The sequence below is a fragment of the Acomys minous genome, assembly GCF_964271855.1.
Source record: "Acomys minous genome assembly, chromosome: 11".
Classification (NCBI taxonomy): Eukaryota; Metazoa; Chordata; class Mammalia; order Rodentia; family Muridae; genus Acomys; species Acomys minous.
The window spans coordinates 37298000-37320636 of record NC_140492.1 but is presented as its reverse complement, the minus strand read 5'-3'; the positions used below and the strand labels follow the sequence as shown (position 1 = coordinate 37320636).

At 42.3% G+C, this 22637-nt stretch overlaps 1 protein-coding gene across 2 annotated transcripts in view; it reads right to left on the bottom strand.

Annotated features, from left to right (window-relative positions):
* TBC1D23 (TBC1 domain family member 23) overlaps window positions 1-22385 on the bottom strand; it is a 59906-nt gene extending 37521 nt beyond the window's left edge. Inside the window, exons 1-4 of one of the 2 annotated variants that reach the window (XM_084801242.1) lie at window positions 22199-22385; window positions 7416-7527; window positions 5554-5659; window positions 3049-3253 (exon numbers count right to left, since the gene is read on the bottom strand). In XM_084801242.1, the coding sequence (XP_084657368.1) occupies window positions 3049-3253; window positions 5554-5659; window positions 7416-7527; window positions 22199-22251 (476 nt within the window). In that variant the 5' untranslated portion in view covers window positions 22252-22385. The remainder of the gene's footprint in view (window positions 1-3048; window positions 3254-5553; window positions 5660-7415; window positions 7528-22198) is intronic. The other variant, XM_084801243.1, reaches the window with a different exon arrangement.
* Between the last annotated feature and the right edge of the window lie 252 nt (window positions 22386-22637).

Sequence of the window (22637 nt, the reverse complement as noted above, 5' to 3'; positions counted from 1 at the left end):
CTATTTAAAGCCCAGGCTATTGTAATAAAAGCCAATTACTTATTAAAGAAACAGTGCCATCTTTCCATATGTAAAACTTAGCTCATAGTTCAATGGGCTATTTTTGCAGGGGTACAGTCTTAAAAAGGAAGCAAGAAAAAGGTTCCACTTACAGCAGCCCACTAAGTGACTACCTCAGCTTTACCATGAAAGCATCATCAGGGTCAGTAAGACGGCTCGTGGATGAGGGCACTTGCTATAAGCCTCACGGCATAAATCCAACCCCAGGAACAGATTCCCACGTACTGTACTTGACCCTCCACACACATACTGTGGAATGCATGTGTACACATATATATTCACAATACATAAACAAATGTAATTTAAAAAACTTAAAATGCATCATTAAAAATATCTCTAGGGCTGGAGAGATGGCTCAGAGGTTAAGAGCACTGGCTGCTCTTCCAAAGGTCATGAGCTCAATTCCCAGCAACCACGTGGTGGCTCACAACCATCTACAATGAAATCTAGTGCCCTCTTTTGGCCTGCAGGAACACATTCAGACAGAGTACTCTATAAATAAAATAACAACAAGCAAACACACAGACAGAGAGACAAAAAAAAAATATTTCTAAGCTGGGCATGGTGGCACATGTCTTTAGCCCCAGCACTTGGGAGGCCGAGACAGGCGGGTCTCCATGAATTTGAGGCCAGCCTGGTCTACAAAGCAAGTTCCAAGACAACCAGGGCTGTTACACGGAAAACCTATGTCTTGGGAAAAATTATTTTCTAAAAAAAAATATTATTTAGAGATAGTTTAGTTCAGTGATAGAATATATATTTGGCACATATGAGGTTATCGATTCAAGTCCCAGCACTGCAAAAATAAAAGTAAGTAAAAATACTATGCAAAGGGAATAAGTGAACATTCTCTATGTAAATATACTGTTTTATATCACTGCCATAGTTAGTTATTACTCTCAACCGTCACTGTCTTGTTATTTTTGTTCTTTGAGACAGCATTTCACTCTGTAGCCCAGCGAGCTGAGGACTCGCTGTGCAGTCCAGGCTCTCCTTGAATTCCCAGCAATCCTCCTGAGAGCCCTCCCGAGTGCTGGGATTACAGGCGAGTCACCATGCACAGCTTGCCGGCTTGGTTTTTAATGTTAAAAATTTATTTTTATTTTATGTGCTTGAATGTTCTGCCTGCATGTAAGACTGTGTGCTGTGTGTAGGCAGTGCCTGCAGGGGTCAGAACAGGAGGTCAGACTCCTGAAATTAGAGTTACAAGAAGTTGTGAGCTGCCATGGGGGTGCTGGGAGCAGAACCCGGGTGCTCTGCATGAGCTGCCAGTGGTCTTGACGGCTGAGCCATCTCTCCAGCCCCTAGGCCCACCTTTCAATCTACCCCCCCCCCTTTGGGATTACAAACTGGCAGCACACAGAAGGCCAGAGACAGACCTGGGTTCATCCTGGTAAGAGTAATCCTGAGTCTGAGTACTTTCCCAGCTGGGTCAACGCAGAGCAACTGAATGCTAAGGTAGAACTCAGAGCAGGAAGAATGTGCGGGGAACACAAGCAGTTGCTGAGATAAACGGTCTCATCTTCTGCACAGTGAGCACCGCTGGGAGTAAGGCAGAAATAAGGTCTGTTTCAGGGCTGTACACTGCAGTGTTACTCTTGACTACAAGGGTTTGAGCTTGACAGAATTCTACCCATCTTGTGTCCCAAACAGTAGCGAGACAACATATTAAAAAGAGATTCTTCCATAAGCATTGCGTGGGGATTGATGCTCTCTGTATCAGCAATGGCTCCAGTGCTATGTTAAACGCAGAGCCCACAGAAAAAGGAATTGGAAGAATGTGACAAGGTGATGTGTGACACATCTCATTACAGCTCTATTCTTGTCATTGCTACCATTCTTTAGAGCTGATGCTGGGACATCATGTCTTTTTTTTTTCCTGGGGGAGTGGGGGTGGGGAGGGGTGAGACGGGGTCTCTCTCTCTGTAGCCTTGACTGTCCTAAAACTCACTCTCACTCTGTAGAATGGGCTGGCCTTGAACTCAGAGATCTGCCTGCCTCTGCTTCCCAAGTGCTGGGATTACCAGCTGGCGTCATGGCCCTTGCTATGAATAGCAAGGTGGCCATAAGTAATAAAGCACAGGCAGCTCACAGGTATAGTGTGACGGGATTACTCCTAACTGGGAGTCCCAATTTTGGCTTTGTCATGACCGTGGCTTTCTCCTTAGTGTCCTTGGACCCGTTTTCTTTATCTAGAGGAGTATGGCTTCAAGGAAGCACAGAGGCTCACCAATCTGGCCTAAGCATAACCTCCAGGTAGTTTTAAAAACATATATGTATGAGTCTAGTGTACTTACACTTAAACTCCTGGATCTTTTGGCCAAATCAAGATTTTTTTCTTCTTTAGCTCTTCTTTTGTCTATAGATTTATTTTTGTGGCTAAACATTTCTCCAAAGAAGATAAAGAACTTAACAATAAATGTCTTTTTAAAAAATCCTTAACATCATCAGCCAGCTGTAAAATCCAAATAAAAAAATCTCAACAAGAGATCAGTGCAGCTTAGCATGAGTGTACTTTTCTAGAATCGAGTTCAAGGAATATGGCATCCCCTTGTGGCCTCCTCAGGCACCACACACACACACACACACACACACACACACACACACACATGAATGCAGGCAAAACACCCATACACATAAATAAATATTTTTTTGTTTGCTTGGTTTTGGTTTTTTGAAACAGGGTTCCTTTGTATAACAGCTCTGGCTGTCCTGGAACTTGATCTGTAGACCAGGCTGGCCTCGAACTCACAGAAATCCACCTGTCTCTGCCTCCCAAGTGCTGGTATTAAAGGTGTGCACCACCACTGCCTGTCTAATAAATAATTTTTAAAAGTATTTGTCACAAGAACAAAGTCAGATAGCAAGTGTTCCTCAAGCAATCTCAAAAAGTACTCGGCCCTGTTTATGCCGCCATCAAAGAAAACTTAACAAACTTTATTTCAAAGTGAAACAGACCTTTATAACTACAAGCAAATCATCTGTTACCTGGGGATGTACTTATTCATGATGGCATAAAAGCAGTTGTACAGGTCGCTGCGAGGCAGCTGCAGACACACTAGTGGTTTCAGTAGATGGGTCCAGCTCAGGGATGTGCTGTATTTGACATTGCGGGATTTACAGTAAAAAGTAATTACAGATTCGATGTCCAGAAGTAATTCTACTGCCTTCTCCTCTGGCACTGAGAGCTGCTCTAGAAATAAAGCATCAAACAAAGGAAAGTTATCAAGGAGCTTCCAGAGGCTCCGCAACTGGGCATGCCACACCACAGAAACGCCAGCTGAGTGTACTAAACAATGACGAAAGCAGTAAGATTGTGAGAGCACTTTTTCTCATAATCGCCTTTTTCATTTTTATTTTTTGTAGTAGTGAGATCAAACCATGGCTTGGCATATGCTGGTGAATGTGTTATTGCTGAGCTGTGTCTAGTCCTTTTCATATTTAAGAGACACTGGCTCACAGATGCAAAATCTAAGGAAAAACATACTTATTTATTGTAGATGAGTGCTTTAGCTGCGGAACAGGCATCAGATCTCATTATAGATGGTTGTGAGCCACCATGTGGTTGCTGGGAATTGAACTCAGGACCTCTGGAAGAGCAGGCAGCACTCTTAACCACTGAGCCATCTCTCCAGCCCCCAGAGTTCTTTAGGACATCCCAGTTTCAATTTTTAAAGCTGTCACTGTGTGTGTTGATTGTACATGCTACTGTGACATAAGGACACTGTCATAAAATGATACATTGTATGTTAAGACATTCTCCCAGGGCCCTGGGGTCCTCCGCAAACTATGGCAACAGCCAAGAAAAATATAGGCAGTAAACCTCGAACCCCTACCCAGACTAGCCGATGGACAGGACATTCTCCACTGGTGAGTGGAGAAGGAGATCTAACTTTCACACAAACTCTGGTGCCCCATATTTGACCATGTCCCTTGGATGGAGATGCCTGGTGGCACTCAGAGGAAGAATAATAGGTCACCAAGGAGAGACTTGATACCCTATGAGCATATACAGGGGGAGGAGGTCCCCCTCAGACACAGACATAGGGGAGGGGAGGGGAGTAGGGGGGAAGTGGGAGGAAGGGAGGAATGGGAAGATAGAAGGGATGGGCTAACAATTGAGATGTAATATGAATAAATTAATTTAAAAAAAGGAAAGGAGGAAAAAAAAGACATTCTCCCAACCTTTTTTTGTTTGTTTGTTTTTGTTTTTGTTTTTGTTTTGTTTTTTGAGACAGGGTCTCTCTGTGTAGCCTTGGCTGTCTTGGACTCACTCTGTAGACCAGGCTGGCCTCGAACTCACAGCAATCCGCCTGCCTCTGCCTCTCGAGTGCTGGGATTAAAGGCGTGCGCCATCATGCCCAGCTCCCAACCTTCTTTTTAACTTAAAGCAAGATAGCTATTGCAGAACAACTATCAGTTTCATGTAAATGTGTGTTTTCTTACCTGGCCCTGGGAGAAAGGAGAAGACAGAAGACAGTTTACTAACAAACAGTACTTAGTAATATTGGCCATATGCATGTTAACTTAAGAGCAGTGGGAGCTGACAGGCGTAGCCCATATTGCTGGAAAGCCGAGGATGCTTCCTCACAAGACTACCAGTTGCTCTACAACATGCAGCTTTGGCAAATAGAGGATGTCTCAGTCTCTGCCATAAAATCCAGTACTTTACTCCTTCCCTTCCTTCGTCTTAAACCTTAGTTTTTATTTTATAATACAGCTAATCAAACATGCACAAGAAAAACTACCTATGACTTTTCATACTGGTAGCTCTCAAACAAAATAAAGACAAAAAATGTAAATTAAATAGGAACAAAACTATAACCATTATTATTATTAAAATCAGGGTAATCTCAGAAATATATGATACACATCATGTAAAGTTTTCAAATCCCTGGTTCAAATTCCCTTTCTTTTGTTCACACTACCAGTAAAGGCTGTCTGTCTGTTTACAGTGTGGTGGTAGAACCCACGCTCTTGTGCATGCCAGGCAAGCACTCTGCCACTGAGCTACATCCCAGATATGGTTTCCGAATAGTTAGTACACTGAGGCCTATTTAGCCAATGCATTAACTATGATGTAACAGAAAGAAAAAACAAGAGTCCAACATACTATAAATGAATTAGAAAAGACAGGTATAAATGAAATTAGCTTAACTTGTATCACGAACCTACGATTTGTAACAATTTTAAAACAGTAGATCGTGATCTGTAATTCATAAACTTTCAGAACACAGTCTCTTCTAATTTAAGGCTATATGTAATCATGAGGGCCTACAATAATATGAGAAACACGGTAAAGAGCACAACAAAACTGTAAACGTATATGAAAAATCAGTAACGTAAAATGAACAGTAAAAACCGGGCTTTTCGCCAAATTATGTGTCTCAAAAAAAAAAAATGTTAAAGGACAAAACTATTGACAAGACCTTTATAAATTCAACATGTCTCATATTATAACAAGATAACTTTTTTCATGGTTATCAAACTTACCAATAAAGTCTAGGCAATCTTTATGAATAGTTTCCTGCTCGGGCAAGTCTAAAATACCATCCCATGATGCCAAGCTATCACCTTTTCCTGCAACGTTCAGAGCAATCTGGAAGAAAAATGTTAAAAGCAACAAGCATCATTATTAGCTCTCCATCCTGTAAAATATGCACTAAGGAAAGCAAGGATCTAGAACAATAATAAAAATTACAAGCTTAAGTATCCACATGCCACCAAGAGCCACCACCACCACGTGACAAAAGACTCCTATATTAGATTTTTCCACTTCACGTTCATGGATAGAATAAATTATAAAATAATTGTATATTTACAAACATGGCTTTATTTAAAGCCAACTGTTTTCTGAAATGTAAAAACCAAAAGTATGATATTGCCAAATAAAAATATACCTATTCCAGATATAATTAAAAAATTATAAAGAACATTTAATGAATTCAGGAAGTATTATTCAGTACGGTTTTTTTCAAGCATGTTTTCGTTTCTTTTTGTTTTTCAAGACAGGGTTTCTCTGTAACAGCTCTGGCTGTCCTGAAACTCACTCTGTAGACCAGGCTGGCATTGAACTCACAGAGATCTGCCTGCCTCTGCCTCCCAAGTGCTGGGATTAAAGGCGTGCACCACCATGCCCAGCTCAAGCATGTTTTGTAAGTTTTTTCAAGTATTAAAAACTGTTTGTTTGTTTGTTTGTTTGTTTGAGACAATGTCTCCCTACGTAGCCCTGGCTATCTTGGAATTCTGTAGACGAGGTTGGCCACCACATGTTTTTTGATCTGTTTCTAGACAGCTAATGGCTAGTGGGTTGAGCCATTGTTTCAGACTGCCCATGCTCCTGTAAGTAACCCTAAGGGAACACTGGGTCACCATCCCCATCAATAGGAAAAAAGACAGGAAAGTAGAGGGGAACAAACTGCAAAGAGGAGCAGGGTCAGCAGGGAAGGGCGGGGACAAGAGAGGGGAGAGGAGGTGAATCCGATCAAAATGTGACACACTGTCAGATGAAAGCACTACTGGGTTAGTTAACATCCACAGGTGTGTGGTGCCCTCGGGTCATCTCAGCGCTAGGAAACAGAGGTTGAGGAAGGTGGATCTCAAGGCTAGCCAGTGAAACAGCAAGACCCTGTTTCAAAAACAAAAAAGCGAGAATGAACAAGCAACCCCCCCACATACATTAGAGAATGGTAGGAAAGCAAAAGAAAGAAAAACCATAACCCCAATACCCACAGACATATTTACTTTAATATACCAGGCAGGCATGGGGGTGCAAGCCTGTAAGCCCAACATTTAGGGAGCAGAGGTAGGCTGATCTCTGTGAGTTCGAGGCCAGCCTGGCCTTCAAAGTGAGTTCAGGACAGCCAAGGCTACACAGAGAAACCCTGTCTTTAAAAAACAATAAATATATTTGTTCATTCTGTGTATGTGTTCTATTTTCCTTACTGTTTTTATTTCCCCACTTGTTACTACTCACTAAATAATCTTCATAAGGATTACAGTCATATCTAGTGGCTGTAAAAGTATTACCATTGTAAACGTTATTATTAAGTATAAAAAGCATTACAGAAACATTCATTTTCAGACAGGGTCTCATTATGTCTTCCTTGCTGTCCTGGAATTTACTATACAGACCAGGCTAGGCTCCAACACAATGAGATCTGCCTGTCCACGCTTCCCAGTGCAGGCAGGCAGGGGTTAAAGGCACATGCAATGTACCTGGCTCAGCAACATACATTCAGTTCGTTACTCAAATCAACTTTCTAGTTGCAGCAAACTAGTCTTTTCAGAGAACTGAAAACAAATTTTTAAAATTCTTCTAAGTGACTACATTTCACTCATCAGTTTTGACTTACCTTCCAAACCTTGGCCCTCAGCTCAGCGGGCAGTGGTCTCCCTTGAATTATATTTCTCAAAGTTTCAAGGTCACAGCCTCCTGCTTCAAGGGCTTCTTCAAGATCTTTTTCCCTAAAATAAATAAATAAATAAAGTGATATTCATTAAAACTACTCTTGATTCAGTTTCTCCCTTGTTCAACATTCATCATAATCATGGCAGTTAAAGACTACATTTCAGAAGAAAAGTTTTTCAGCGGTCAGAATGCGACAATGCAAGGCTCATGAAGAATCCATACACTCTGCTCCAGGGATAGAATTCTGCCTTCACATAAATTATTCATCACAAGTTATTGATTAGAACTGTTAAAGAGAAGATGGCATAAGCATGTTGCTAGTACCATGAATTCACGAGGAGAAATCACAGTAACATATTCATGGCAACAAGGGTGGCTTGATGCAGCACTCACCATGCGCAAAGAGCTGTTCTAAGACATTTACATATGTTCACTGTTGGTTTAGAGACAGAATCTCATACCGGAGGCTGGCTTCAAACTTAAACTCCTATTCCTACTCCCCTCCATCTTCCAAGAGCTGGGATTGCAGAGCATACACCATCCCAGTCTGCATGTGTTCTTTTTAATCCTCACTACAGTGACACACATCACTGGCTGCAGATATGATGCAAAATGAGGCAAAGGTGGGTCATGAACACTTACGAGACAACTGAAGTAACCAGCTGATGATATTAAAGACCATTGTTCAAGCTGGGTGGTGGTGGCGCACGCCTTTAATCCCAGCACTTGGGAGGCAGAGGCAGGCAGAGCTCTGTGAGTTCGAGGCCAGCCTGGTCTACAAAGTGAGTCCAGGACAGCCAAGGCTACACAGAGAAACCCTGTCTTGAAAAAAAAATCCAAAAAAAAATCACTGTTCTTCAGTTTAATGAGTTGCTACCACATGGCTATAATTAATAACAAAGTCAAGAGTCAAATTTTAGCAGTCTAGATCCCAAATGCATGCCCATAACATTATGCTAAATAGTGGCAAAAATGAGAAACCCTAAAATTCGAGCAAGAGTCCACAGCACTGGGGCCTGAGACTATTTAGTACATAATTATAGCAGCTTTGTAATTGCCAGAGCAGAACCTGACTCACAATCGCTGTCTCATAAATGTTAGTGGAAAAACAACAAAAAGAAGGTTCCATTAAAGCAAAATTGTAACAAACCATCATCAAGCAAACTAGGGGCAACTATGTTCAACCTGCCATGTGTGAGGAGAGGAGCAGAAAGTTAATCATCTTCCCACTGTGCACAGTAAAGACGGTCAGTTAAGACCTGTCACAGGGTATGAACTGTTCTGTAACTACAAATACCACCTAGGTCAATTCCCTAGGAATTTCCAAGATTAAAGTTCCAGTCATTTATTATTTTAGCATATATTAACATCTGTAAAGATGTTAAAAAGAATCATAATTCAGCCAGGTAATTTCTAGCTTTTGTTTGTTTGTTTGTTTGTTTGTTTGAGACAGGGTTTCTCTGTGTAGCCTTGGCTGCCCTGGATTCGCTTTGTAGACCAGGCTGGCCTCGAACTCACAGCCATCCGCCTGCCTCTACCTCCCGAGTGCTGGGATTAAAGGCGTGTGCTACCACGCCCAGCACTTCTAGCATTCTTAAAGCAACTTAAGGAGAAAGGTAGAGTGGCTAGATCAGAAACTCGAGGTGCGGTCTCACTTCTGTAGCTTTAAAGAAAAACCAGGCACCCTGAATAACTGAAGCCTCCCCACACTGATGCAGCTCCAAGGCTGCCCGTTTAAGCGTGCACGTTCCATTGAGTTGTTCTCTCTCAACAGGAAGGATGCAAAAGAACATGCAATCACTTGCTATAAGCAACAGCACAGCACTGGGCAAGCGTGAAGCGTCCAAATTAAAATGGACACACTTGTGACCACACAAGACATACTTCAGTCTTTTCATACTGAAAAGTTGGAAGAAAAGGAAAAAGAATGAGAGATTTCAAGTTTAGTGTTGAAAGCGCAGGCCTAGTGCTTATAACTACGAAATTAAGAAAATACAATGTATGCCTGATGAATAAATATCATGTGACTGTCAAATGCATAAATGAAATGATTAACATATCCTTTAATTGACATGGAATTTTATCACATAAATGAACTTAGAATTTTTCTAATATTTTAGTGCAAAACCTTATTTTCTTCCTGAAGAGGCTGTGCCAAATGCCTTACTATTCCAGGCAACAAAGCTAGCGTGTGGTCAAAATGCTCATTCCTCCAAGTATCTAATTTAGAGCACAGGGGAGTACAAGCACATCCGCTGATGTAGCTGGGGGCTTAGATTCTGTGGTGCTGTGCCCAGGGCACCACCATCTGAGGCGTCAGTTCAACTCTAAGCAAGTACTGCAGAGGCCAGACAATACTATACTTGAAGTAGTAAACGACACTTCCCACAAACCTAAATAATTAAGAATAACGGAGTCTTCTGAGGAAGCCAAAGGTTCAGTTTCCAGACTTTCAGCACAGCCATGTGTAACTGTAGTAAAGAGCTGCAAACATTACAGTTGAAGATCGGATGGAGGGATTCGCAGACACGAGAGCTCCCCACAGCACTCAGCCCTCGATAGGCTCAGGCCTCGGCCTTTGAACACACAGTATCTACACATCTAACCGGGTCTGGTGAGGTTTGAGTGGGACGGTATGAAACTTCAAACTGACTTTACAAGGTTGGTACAAACTGACTTTACAAGCAGACAAGGTGCCCAAATAGAAAAATACAGGCTTTGTTCATAAAAATAAGTAATGGTGCCCTTTGCTCAGCAAGTCCAAGGCCCAGTGAACACAGGCTCTGTGATTGGAAACAGGGAAAACCACCTCCCTCCTGGCTCTGTAACTCTGAAACTGTGTGTCCTAACCCAACAGGGTGCTTCAGTGAGCTACCAATAGCACGCTTACAAAATAGAAATCCAGCAATGAGTTTCACACCCACGAGCTCAGGAATCATGAGACTGAAAGACAGGAGGATTGTGGGAGTTCCGGGCCAGTCTGGACTACAGAATGAGACCCCTGTCTCAAAATACAAAAACAAACAAACAAAAAACAAATACAACCCCCCCAAATAAAAACAGAAAGAAAAGAAAGTAATGCCTACATCCAAAATAAAACGCAATGGAATTTCCCCTCATCGGATGTTCTGTGGCAAACCCCTGAAAGCACTCAACCCTGGCTGCATTACAATTCCAGCCAGGCAGACGCGGGCTCAGACTCCAGCTGAGTTAGGGCCTCTCCCACCAGGCAGGAGCTGTAGCAGGTGGAACGCCAGCCACTTCCAAACTTCATCTGCATTCCTAGCGCTTCCAGGATCATTAAATACAACTGGAAATTGTGTAATTGTTTAAAAAAAAAAAAAGCCACTCAGGCTGGAGAGATGGCTCAGAGGTTAAGAGCACTGTCTGCTCTTCTGGGGGTCCGGAGTTCAATTCCCAGCAACCACATGGTGGCTCACAGCCATCTATAATGTAATCAGATGCCCTCTTCTGGCATGCAAGTGTACATGCAGTCGAAACACTGCATACATAATATATAAATAAATCTTTTTAAAAAATAAGCCATTCACTGAATCATATGAAAAAATGGTCACTCCCAACACAATAAAGATTTTCTTTTTTTTTTTTTTTTAATAATTTTTATTTAATTTTAATTTATGTGCATTGGTGTGAGGGTGTCAGATCTTGGAGTTACAGACAGTTGTGAGCTGCCATGTGGGTGCTGGGAATTGAACCCGGGTCCTTTGGAAGAGCAGGCAATGCTCTTAACCGCTGAGCCATCTCTCCAGCCCCCACAATAAAGATTTTCAATGTAACTCCTGGTTGCCTTTGAGGAGTTGAGGGTGAGCCTCCCCACCTTTTTATTTCTTTTCCTTTATTTCTTTTTTTAAGTTTTTTTTAGGGGGGGGACAGTTTCAAGACAGGGTATCTGCGTGTAATATGTCCACTGCTTTGTCAACCAGGCTAGCTCCAAATTCACAGAGATCTGCCTGCCTCCCCACCATGCCCGGCGAGGGTGAGCCCCTTACTTAAGACATAGGACTTGGAAGATCTGAGCTCAATCTGACCTGACCTCTTTCCTGGCACCTTCCAGGTTCCAGATGTGCTATATAAATACTCTGCAGACCTCCAGGGGTGAGGAACAACTGACCAGTCCTACCCAGCAGTAGCACCTAGGAAGTGTGCCAATGACCAGAATGACAAGAGGTACATAAAGGTGCCATAGATGGCACTCGCATGTCAATGGCTAATTGAACTTAAAGCCCACTCAACAGCAGGGGAATCTTGCCTGGCACTGGAATCTAGGCAGCTTCCTGCGGATAGTGAGGTCATGGACCTAGACAAAGAATCTGCGACCGCCATTTTGCTAAACCAGCATAATCCCTTCCACTGTATCCTTCTACACACAGAAAAATGTAGCTATCACCCGTCATCAAAGTAGCTTCTCTTTACGGTAAATGGAGACCACCACAGAAGATGCAGTTGTGACACGTGACCTTTAACACCTGGTTTCTTCCGTGAGCATTATGTTTCAAGTTCCACTAGCATTGTAGTCTATGTATTAGCACATGCCTTACTTCCAAATAATCTCCAACTGCATGAATATATCATGTTTGTTGTACATTTGAGTTGTTTCAAGTTGAGTGTTAGGATTACTTACTAAACTTAAAAATAAATACCAAGAATTCAACTGGGTAACTGTATAATTGTTGTAGGATATTTGAGCACACTGTGAATCCCGAGATTGTATACTGGAAAACCCTATTTCTAGTTGTGGTGTGGCTCATTCCTAGCACACACTTTCAATCCAAGAACTTTGTTTGTTGTAAACAGGTAGGTGTGGTGTGGCTCAACCCTTACACACACTTTTAATCCAAGAGCTTTCTGTAAACAGGATTAAATAAAGTTAACCATAGGTCAAGAAGCGGAACAAGGAACAAGTTGACAGGGAGTGAACATAGGAAAAAACATAAGAGAGTGAGAGGCACTCGGGAGGCAGAGGCAGGCAATTTGCTGTGAGTTCGAGTCCAGCCTGGTCTACAAAGGGAGTCTAGGACAGCCAAGGCTACACAGAGAAACCCTGTCTCGAAAAACCAAGAAAAAAAAAAGAGTGAGAGGAAGTCCAGAGAAAGGATGAACACTTGGTTTGAAGGGTTTTTAAGACAGGATGGAGAAGAAGGGGCTTTTTCCTTCTGGACGTTGTTGGCTGAGCAGGAAGGTCAGATGAGTGCTTTTTCTGCCTCTCTGAGCTAGCAGGCTTTCCCTCAGCATCTGGCTCCTAAGTCTTTATTGGTAAAATGGAACATTTGGGGTTTTGTTTAAAAACAACATACGATTTATGCTTAAGGAGCCGAGGAAGAATGTAAGAATCAAATCTACTAAAGAGATGGGAGAGGCTCTTCCTGGCTTGTAGTTCATTCAGATTTGTTTAGACGTAAGGCACCATGTGTACAGATTAAGCCCTAACAGATATATATACACATATCATATATATACCACTGCTAGCTTTTATCCTGACAAATTGTCCCTACTTCTTAAAAACCTAACCAACCAGCTATAAGCACTGGGAAACAGTATGACAAGCAGCTAGCACTTGTTTCCAATTGTTTCATGGCTTCATTTGTGCCCTGTACTTCTGAGTGTCTGCTTTTATACAGCTCATAAGATATCCATACCAAACTATTTTTTCTTTTCTCCCCCAACATAATACTTTTATTAATTATTTGGCAATGTCATACAATGCACTTGATCACACTCACTTTCCATTTCCATTACTCCCAGAATCCTGTATCAAGTTAAAGAAGGTGCTAAATATAGTTGTTTTGGTCCGACAGCCCACACAAGTGTGCCAGCGATAGGATTTCATCACTGAGCAACAGGGGAGGATACGGGGGTCACAAAAGCTTAGATCTATAAAAGTAAATCAACTGTAAATGGAATAAATGCCATTAAGACTTTTCTAAGGACTTGTTTTTTTACTCACAAGCCATGAGGATCAAGTTGTACCAATGGTACCCAAGGTGGCCCTTCCTCTTCTAAGACAAAACACTCATGGAGTTACTACTTATGTGTGTGTGTGGTGGGGTTGATTAACAGTTGTGTGTGTAATGCTGGGCTGTGTCCACCTCAGCTGTAAGATTTTCCATACTGAGATGCAGAGGAGTTTCTCACTGATAGACAGTAGCCCTATACTGCTGCCCGCTTCCCCACGCTTCCTTAAGACAAAAGTCCGCAGCATCTTCCTACCCCCCTCTTCATGTCCTCACTGATGTACCTGTGTATGTGCACGCGCACATGCCACAGCACATGTGTGGAGGCGGCAGGGCGACTTTCAGGGTCAGGTTTCTCCTCCACCAAAGAGGTCCTGGGGATCGAACTCAGGCAGTCAAGCTTGCAAGCTAGCATCTTTACTGGCTGAGCTACGTCACTAGCCCACTTTCCACAGAGATGTTTTCAGCCAACACAGTCTACTTGGAAATTTAAAAACAGAACAAATTGTTTGCCTAGAATAAAGAATGGAATGAAAATGGCAAAAGTCTTTCAGAGACATTACCTATATCTGTTACAATGTTATTTATTTATTGTTTATTTATTTAGGTTTGGCTTGAGTTTTTTTGTTTTTCAAAACAGAGTTTCTCTGTGTAACCGCTCTGGCTGTCCAGGAACTCACAGAGATCCACTTGCCTCTGCCTCCCAAGTGCTGGGATAAAGGTGTGCACCACCATGCCCAGTTATGTTACAAATTCTAATTTACCCAAAATACAACGATTTTTTTTACAGTATTGTTTTTCCTGTAAACATTGTCTTAGAAAATAATAATCTGCAGGAAAAATAGTGACATCATTATACAACATCTGGAAAATCTTTCCCAAAGATATGCCAAATTTACTTTTAAAAACTGGATTCCAAGCACTGGTCAAGATTTCTCTTGATCTCACTTATCTTCATCTTGGTTGTTAAATCTTAACGGGATTTACAAAACAAACCTCCAGAAGTGCTGGTATGCACTAGCTATGACGGTTCCCACAACGTCCTAGTGCTGAGGCAGGAGGACTGCCGCCAGCGCAAGGCCAGCCTGGCCAACACTCTGGGTTCTAGGCTAGCCTAGACCTTGTCACAAACAAAAAAAGAATTTCTGGTATTCAATTGCACATTGATGAGAGGGTGCATTCTCTAACTTTTATCCTTCAAAACACAGAAGAAGGCCATGAAGATGACTCAGCAGGTAAAGATACTCGCTGTACAAGCCTGCTGACCTGAGCGCAACCCCAAACCCACACGGACGGGGAGACCCAACCTCACAAATGTGTCCTCTGACACACACTCACACACACTAATTAAAAAATAAATACAGGCAAGAAACTCTTTACATGGGAAATGATACATAGTTTCCTATGTATTTAAAGCAACTAAGTTACTTATTTCCCCATCATTGAATGAAAGCAACAGAAAAACTGCTGAGTTCTTAAGGCCATCAAAGCAGTATAATTGCTTACATGTCCTATTACCACAAATAAAGATATGCTAATCTTATAATACATGAGAGATTACTTGTTATATTAGCATACAGTATAATATAAATACATTACATGTTTTTATCTAATTATATACATGTATCTATTAATATATAACATTTGAAAATGTACTTTCTATTTGGATAATGTAGGCAACCATACATTAAATTAAAAAACAAAAACTGTGATTTGGAGCCAGGCGTAGTGGCGCACGCCTTTAATCCCAGCACTTGGGAGGCAGAGGCAGGCAGATCTCTGTGAGTTCAAGGCCAACCTGGTCGACAAGTGAGTTCAGGACAGCCAAGACTACAAACCCTGTCTCAAAACAAAAACAAAGAGTTGGGGAAGGCGCATGAGAATAAAACATTATGAAAATAAAGGTCTATAAATATATATACATAATAGTATAAATGTACATAATTTCTTCTTATTATTCTATCATAACAATCATGAATTGTCTCTTCTCAGAAATATAAGTTAGTGATATACACAGCTCATATGTATCCTTGTATCTATACAGGATCCACAAACCATCAATACACATATATGCTCAACGGTGTACATCTTTGAATACTGTGCTTTCCAAAATACATAGCCAATTCAACATTTGACCCATATTTTTATAAAGCCCATCTTTAGGAGTCGATTAAGGGACATGTGGCATATATGACTGAGTGCAATCACTATCAGAAGGAACACAGGGCTTACAGAGGAGACATCAATTACGTACGGATCTTTTATGTACAGGATTTGACATATGACCACGCTCAGTCCATCTTCTCACCTCTAAGAAAATATTAACGTGATTCTGAGCTTCCTGTCTTACACATATGTGTAAGATGCACACGTGTGTGTGTGTGTGTGTGTGTGCGGGAGCGCACATGGCTATGTAAAAGGAAGAACTCTACACAAATACTTAATAACATTTCTTATATTTCCTTGCTAAAATTCGTAAACGTCATCTGAGATGGCTTGACTCTGCAATGCTTTTTTCACAGGCTCACATTGGAACACTTGGTCCTCAAACTGTGGCACCATTTTGTATTATCCCTTCTGACAGAATGACAAATTAAAGCAACACATAGCTCTGGCTTTAATACTGCTTGCATTTTACCCCTACGACTTTACCCAGTGGCCTGAGTATAAAGCGTATTGAGTGGATGGTTGCTGAGCCATGAATACTTTGCTAAACCCTTTCGCTTTCAGATACATAAGGGTGGGTATTGTCTTCGGTCAACACCAAACAGAAGCCACATTTCAGCACTGTGTGGCAGAAATGCTCTGCCAAGTATAGTTTATCAACTCGATTCAAAATTGTCCTCTTCATAATCGGCTGTACACTACAGTATATATAGATGTTTCTTATAAAATTGATCCTTTTACAACGGAAAAAAAGTTTAATACTTTAAGAAGAATTGAGCAAAACATTAGAATCATGAATTAAAGTGCATGTGGAATAAAATTTATGAATTAAATAAGTTCAGAATGCCAACAATTATATAATTAAAAGAAAAAGTTCAGTTATGACTTTGGATCACTAAGATTATTTAAGAAATAATTACTCAGAAAATAAAAGCCTATGTACAAAACCAAGGTTTCATTCTTTAATTAGCGACTTTTGAATTTTAAGAATTTAACTTTGATTTATCCAGGTAGTGGTGGTATATTCCCTAAGTCCAGTGCTCAGGAGGGAAGAAGCAGACAGATCTCAAAGTTGGAGGCTAGTCTGGTTTACAGAGTGGGTTCTAGGACAGCCAGGGCTACACAGAAAAACCTTGTCATGAAAAACAAAACAACCACAAAAGCCTAACTTTGATTTTATCAATCCAAATTCTAGACTAGTTTTTCAATTAAAATTAGATCATTTTATATAAAAATGTTGTGAAGGATTGCACCACACTTTCTGTGTTCACATGGCTGAAGTTTGCGGTGGGTGGGTGAGTGGGGGGGTGTCCGGGCCTTAGACCGGTTCTGATCACCTTGCTGTCTAAAGGGACTGAGCATTACACCAGCCAGCACTTAGCTTCCGGGGGTGTTAGGAAATGTAAATGAGGCAATAGTTTATGCATTGCTCATGGCTACACAAACGGTGACATTCATTCATAGATACATTTGCCCAACAAACACTGGCTGAGTTACCTGCTGACAGCCACACCCCTTTGAGAAGTTCACTCTCTACACAGCAATAAGTGAGGCAGCTCAGCAGTTAGCTTGTTTCCTGCCAAACCTCATTACCTGTGTTCAATAACCAGAGCACACATGGAGAAAAGAGATTCTTGACAGACCGCCAAATGCCTCCACTGCACTCAATAAATTAAACACATGGACACACACATACACACACACATGCACACACAATAGTAAATAAATAAATAATAGCTTTGTGTAAATTACAGCCTAATATATTAAGTTATACAATGTAACATAATATAAAAAGATAAATGCCTGTGCCTTACTCATTCTGAGATATATAACACTCATACTTGGTTAACTAGAGTGCAGGTCATGAACAAACAGAGCTGATGTCACATAGGAACTACTCAGAAATAAGGACTCTCAGATCCCACCTAACATCTGCTCAATCAGTGTGCATTTTTTAAAGCTTTAAGGTCATTCCAATACATATTTAAATTTTAGGAAGAACTAGTGATTTAAAACATAACCGAAAACCAGTAAATAGGTAAAATTTATGTCAAAGAATCTATGTATTAAGGTTTATTTCTCTTTACTTTTTGTGTGGATGAATGTTTGTTTGCTGCGCGTATGTGCACCCTGTGGAGCCCAGTGTCAGCAGAGGCCGGAAGAGCGTGTTGGATTCCCTAAAGCTGGAATTCCAGACTGTTATTTGTGGATGCTCTGAAGTGAATCCAGCCCTCTTCACGAGTGGCAGATGCTCTTAACCTCTAAGCCATCAATGCAACCCCTTAAAAAAGACTTTAAGCCCCTTTCTGAGCACATTAAACACTATATACATATTTTTAGCAAGCTCAACTATCTAGTTCCACTTATTAGGAAGGAAACTGGAAAATACTATTCACTATCCACAAAGGAAAAAGATGGGGTGGGGGTGGGGGAACCAGTAAAAAGCAACTTGAAAAAGGTACAGCAATGCTGGGCTGTTTAAAACAACACTAATCTACTGCACCAACTACACAAAAGGCCCGAATGCCTCACTGCATTACAGTAAGTTGATGCTCTTTTTGTTGTTTTGTTTGTTGAGACAGAGCCCTACTATGTACCCTTGGCTAGCCTGGAGCTCACTGTGCCAACCAGGAAGGCCTCAAACCCACAGAGGCAGAGTCGCAAGCAGGCCCAATTTAGGTGATGCTCTTAAAAGCACCTTCTGATCTAGATCATAAATTCCTTGAGGACAGGGGCCAGAGTTGTTCTCTCTGCTCTCCTCCCTCTCCTCCTCTCCTGTCCATCCCACCTCTTCCACCCCTTTCTTTCCTCCCTTCACTTTAGCTATTTCATGAGCTGTGGTGTCTGAGGGAAGGTCTCACTCTGCAGCCCGGGCTGCCCTGAAATTCACAATGTAGCCAAGTTTGACTCTGAACTTGTACCAACTCCCCTGCCTCAGTCTCCTGAGTGACTAATGCTGGGATTAGGCCATATCCAGCCTAGCTTTATTCTTACACACTTCCTTTTGTAAACCAAATAACCCTTAATCATTAAATTTGGTGGTAGCAAGCAAGATATACTTTGAAAAACTTTACAAGTAAAAAGGTTAAGATTGAAACATGACCAAGAAGAGACTTGATACCCTATGAGCATATACAGGGGGAGGAAGTCCCCCTCAGTCACAGTCACAGGGGAGGGGAGTAAGGGGAAAACGGGAGGGAGGGAGGAATGGGAGGATACAAGGGAGGGGATAACCATTGAGATGTAATATGAATAAATTAATAAAATTAAATTTAAAAAAAGATTGAAACATGACAGCTAAAATAAAAGCCGTTCTGTAACAATCCCATAAAGGTGGGTTTTCTAACCCATGGCTCCCAACGCCAAGGTCTTTCCTGACTGTATGGAAACTGGTCGGGGGAAGAGGGGTACTGAACAGAAAAGCCAGTACAGGAGAATGGAGGGACACTAGCTATCCCAACGAACATGTCAGGGCTCCTCCATTCAGGGAAATAAAACAAGTAAAAGTGGGAGCACACACCACATATACAGACTGTGCTGGATAGTTTTATGTCAACTTGCTACCTGTCAAAGCCACCTGAGAGGCGAGAGCTTAGGCCTCTGTAAGATCTGCCTACAGGCAAGCCTGTAACGAACTTCCTTAATTAGAGATTGATGGGGGAGAACAGCCCATTGTGGGCGGTGCCATTCCCTGGGCTGGTCGTCCTGGGTTCTATAGGAAAGCAGGCTCTGCAAGCTATGTAGAGCAAGCCAGTAAGCAGCGCCTCTCCATGCCCTCTGCATCAGCTTCTGCCTCCAAGTTCCTGTGCTGTGTGAGTTCCTGTCCTGACTTCCTTCAGTGATGACAAGGAAAGGAAGTGTAAGTCAAATAAACCCTTTCCTCTCCCCAATTTGCCTGATGCTGGTGTAAGCCTTTAATCCCAGCACTCGGGAGGTAGAGGTAGATGGATCTCTATGAATTTGAGGCCAGGACAACCAGCCAAACAAACAGAACAACAAATAGACACAGACCTTAAAGAAATCTTTAAGAAAATAAATGCTAACATTAGCAACCATCCACTAGCATGCTCTTGCCCCACAACCACGTACAGACACACACACACACACACACACACACACACACACACACAGCATCCCAATCTAAGAACTTCCTTACAATGTTTTAACACAGAAAAACACGCCCCCCAATTGTCCTCAGTCAGCTGACTAAAGTCAGTTTGTAATACAATGCAATCTTCCCAAACTGTAAACTCCATGCTATAACCAGCTAGGTCACTTTCTAGAAAGTTCAGTATCGCTGGTTTTTAAAAGGTTTCCATGATGGGTTAAAATCTTTTTACTGAGCTGACAATATAGCTCAGTGTAAGAACAGTACCTGTTTACAAGGTACAAGACCCTAGCTGGATTCCCCAGCACCAATCCCCAGCCCTCAAAAAAAAAGTTTTACTGATTCCCCAGACCTGTATTTCTCTTAAGTCAGATAATTCTAGTCATCAGTCTCCAAACAATCCTCAGTTGTCTTGCCTACACCTCTGCTTCTGCCATTCCTCTGGCCTCATAATGGCTCAGTACTGTGCAGTATTTAGCCACTAGCCATGCATGGGTTTGGTTTTCTTGTTTTTTTACGTTGTGTTTTTGTTTGGTTGTTGGTTTGGTTTTTCAAGTCAGGGTTTCTTTGTGTAGCCTTGGCTGTCCTGAACTGGCTTTGTAGACCAGGCTGGCCTCAAACTCACAGGGATCTGCCTCAGCCTCCCAGAGTGCTGGTATTACAGGCGTGTGCCACCACGCATGGCTGGTACTTAATACTTAAAAGTGGGTCGAACAACCAAAATTCAGGAAAATATAAAGTGTACTTGGGGTTTCTCATATGGGTAAAAATTAAAAACTGAAGCTAGCTGTGGTGGTACACACCTTTAATCCTAGCCGTCAGTGGGTCTCTGTGAGTCCTGCCAAGGCTACATAGCAAGTTCCAGGTCAGCCAGAGCTACACAGTGAGGCCTTACCCCAAAATAAATAAATAAATGAAAAGCTGTTTTTAAATAGTGAATACATGTTCAAATAATATATTGGTATTGAATATATTTTTAATACAGTAAAAAGTTCAATCTGGTTTTTTCTTTCAATAAGGCAAAGGGAAAAAATTTTAATTACTTCTGTAGCTCACATTATACTGGTTATTTTGAACAGTGTTAAGGAAAATCTTACTAATTCTTCAGGGTCTAACTAACACCAGTGTGTCCACGAAGGTTTTGTAATGCGTGTTAAAGAGGTTTCTGCCCCTTCTGAACTCCCATAACACTTTATTCACAATCTCAAAGAACAAAATTAACTTATCTTGTTATTTTATGTACCTGTCTAGGTCCCTCAAGTCCAATACAAGATGCTTGAAAGAAACAAGATTTACATTTTCCTCTTACACCTCGAAGAAATCTTGCACTAAGATGCTGGTGTCTACTGAGTTGAACATCTCAATTACTGCATTATCTATCTCGTCCTACTGCCTCCATTTTCCTCAATTAGTAAAGCACATGTCTACCAAAGCCTTGCTCTGTGTTTAGGTAAACAGTGCCAGTGATCGATATATAAACAGTGTGCACAGAAAAAAAAATCCATGAGAATTACACATGATCAATATACTTAGATCAGCTGTAAGACACACACACACCAACTGCAAAAGTAGAAGCCATCGCCAACAATTAATGACCCTGGGTAGAAAAATTCCCTACGAAAAAAAGTATTGGCAGAGTTGGGGATGTATATGCCACAGTTGGTAGACAGCTTGTCCTAGCACGCATGAAGCCCTGGGTTCCATCTCCAACACGCCATAAACCAGGCAAGCGGGAGTTCATCTATAACCCAGCACTCCAGAGAAGAAAGCAAGTGCACGACAAGTTTCCAGTCATCCTCAGCCACCCCAGAAAGTCTCGAGGCCAGCCCATGAGTCCCTTAAAGAATGGACTCTTCCCACTGCCCCCAGAGAGACATGCAAAATCTTGGGAGAAACATAACAAAGTCTACTACGACATCCAAAGCTATGAAACCAAGTTGTGAGTCAAGTGGTGTGAAGGAAAAATAACACTTGAGAAAGACAAATGTTGGAAACTGTTGAGAGACAAATAATACTAATCATCATCATCATCATCATCATCTACTGAACTACGTGGGAGGTGGGAGGATCCCTGTTGGGTGTATCTCATAACCTCTGCACTGTCAAAGGTCGCGGTGGTTATTTCAAGATCTTGTCAAATGGTCTGAGCTCTCCAAGAACTTCCTCCTTAGTACGCCCACTCCAACTCCCTGGCTAGGGACTTAACGAACTCAGTTTTGAAGCCACGTTCTCCGCCGGACCAAGCAGCAGGACTTTGACCTAGGTGCAGATCCAGGACGAAACCCTGAGTCCCCGGGATTCTGCCCCAGCCTCACAAGCCCGCTGGCAGAGGGGACCCAGAGGCAGAGGGGGCGGGGCAGGGGACTCGAAGGAGGACAGGTGCCTTGCTCTACGCCCCGCCAGCCCGCATCTCCGGGACAGGAAGGATAGAGAACAGGAAGAGAGGGGGCCAGTGGGAATTAAACCTGGGCTCGCACTCACCAGTTGTCCCCGCCCGACGTTGACAGTGGCAGAAGCTCTTCTCCTTCCGCCATTGCTGTTGACGTCCACGTCACTTTGCCGAAAAGTGGACCTGGCACCGAGACTGTCTCTGAGACTCAGTGTCGTAAAAGGAGTTATGAAGTCTGAGAGACTCACCAGAGCGAAAGCGGGAGGAGGCGAGGAACTGGAAGGATGCAACGTCACTGCGTCTCTAGGGCGAAAGGCGGAGCCCTGGTCTTGCAAGAGGCAGCCGCTTGTAGAAAACCACAAATCCCAGGATGCCCGTGGGCTAGCGAAGGGAGTGGGCGGAGCACAGGGTTGTGGGCGGGGCTTCAGGTGGGCCGGACCCGAGGAGGGGGGGGAGACTAAGGGAGGGGCGGGGCACGGCGAGAAGGCGGGGCTCAGAGGAGGCCCTGTGAGTCCAAAGCATCTTGGCTTG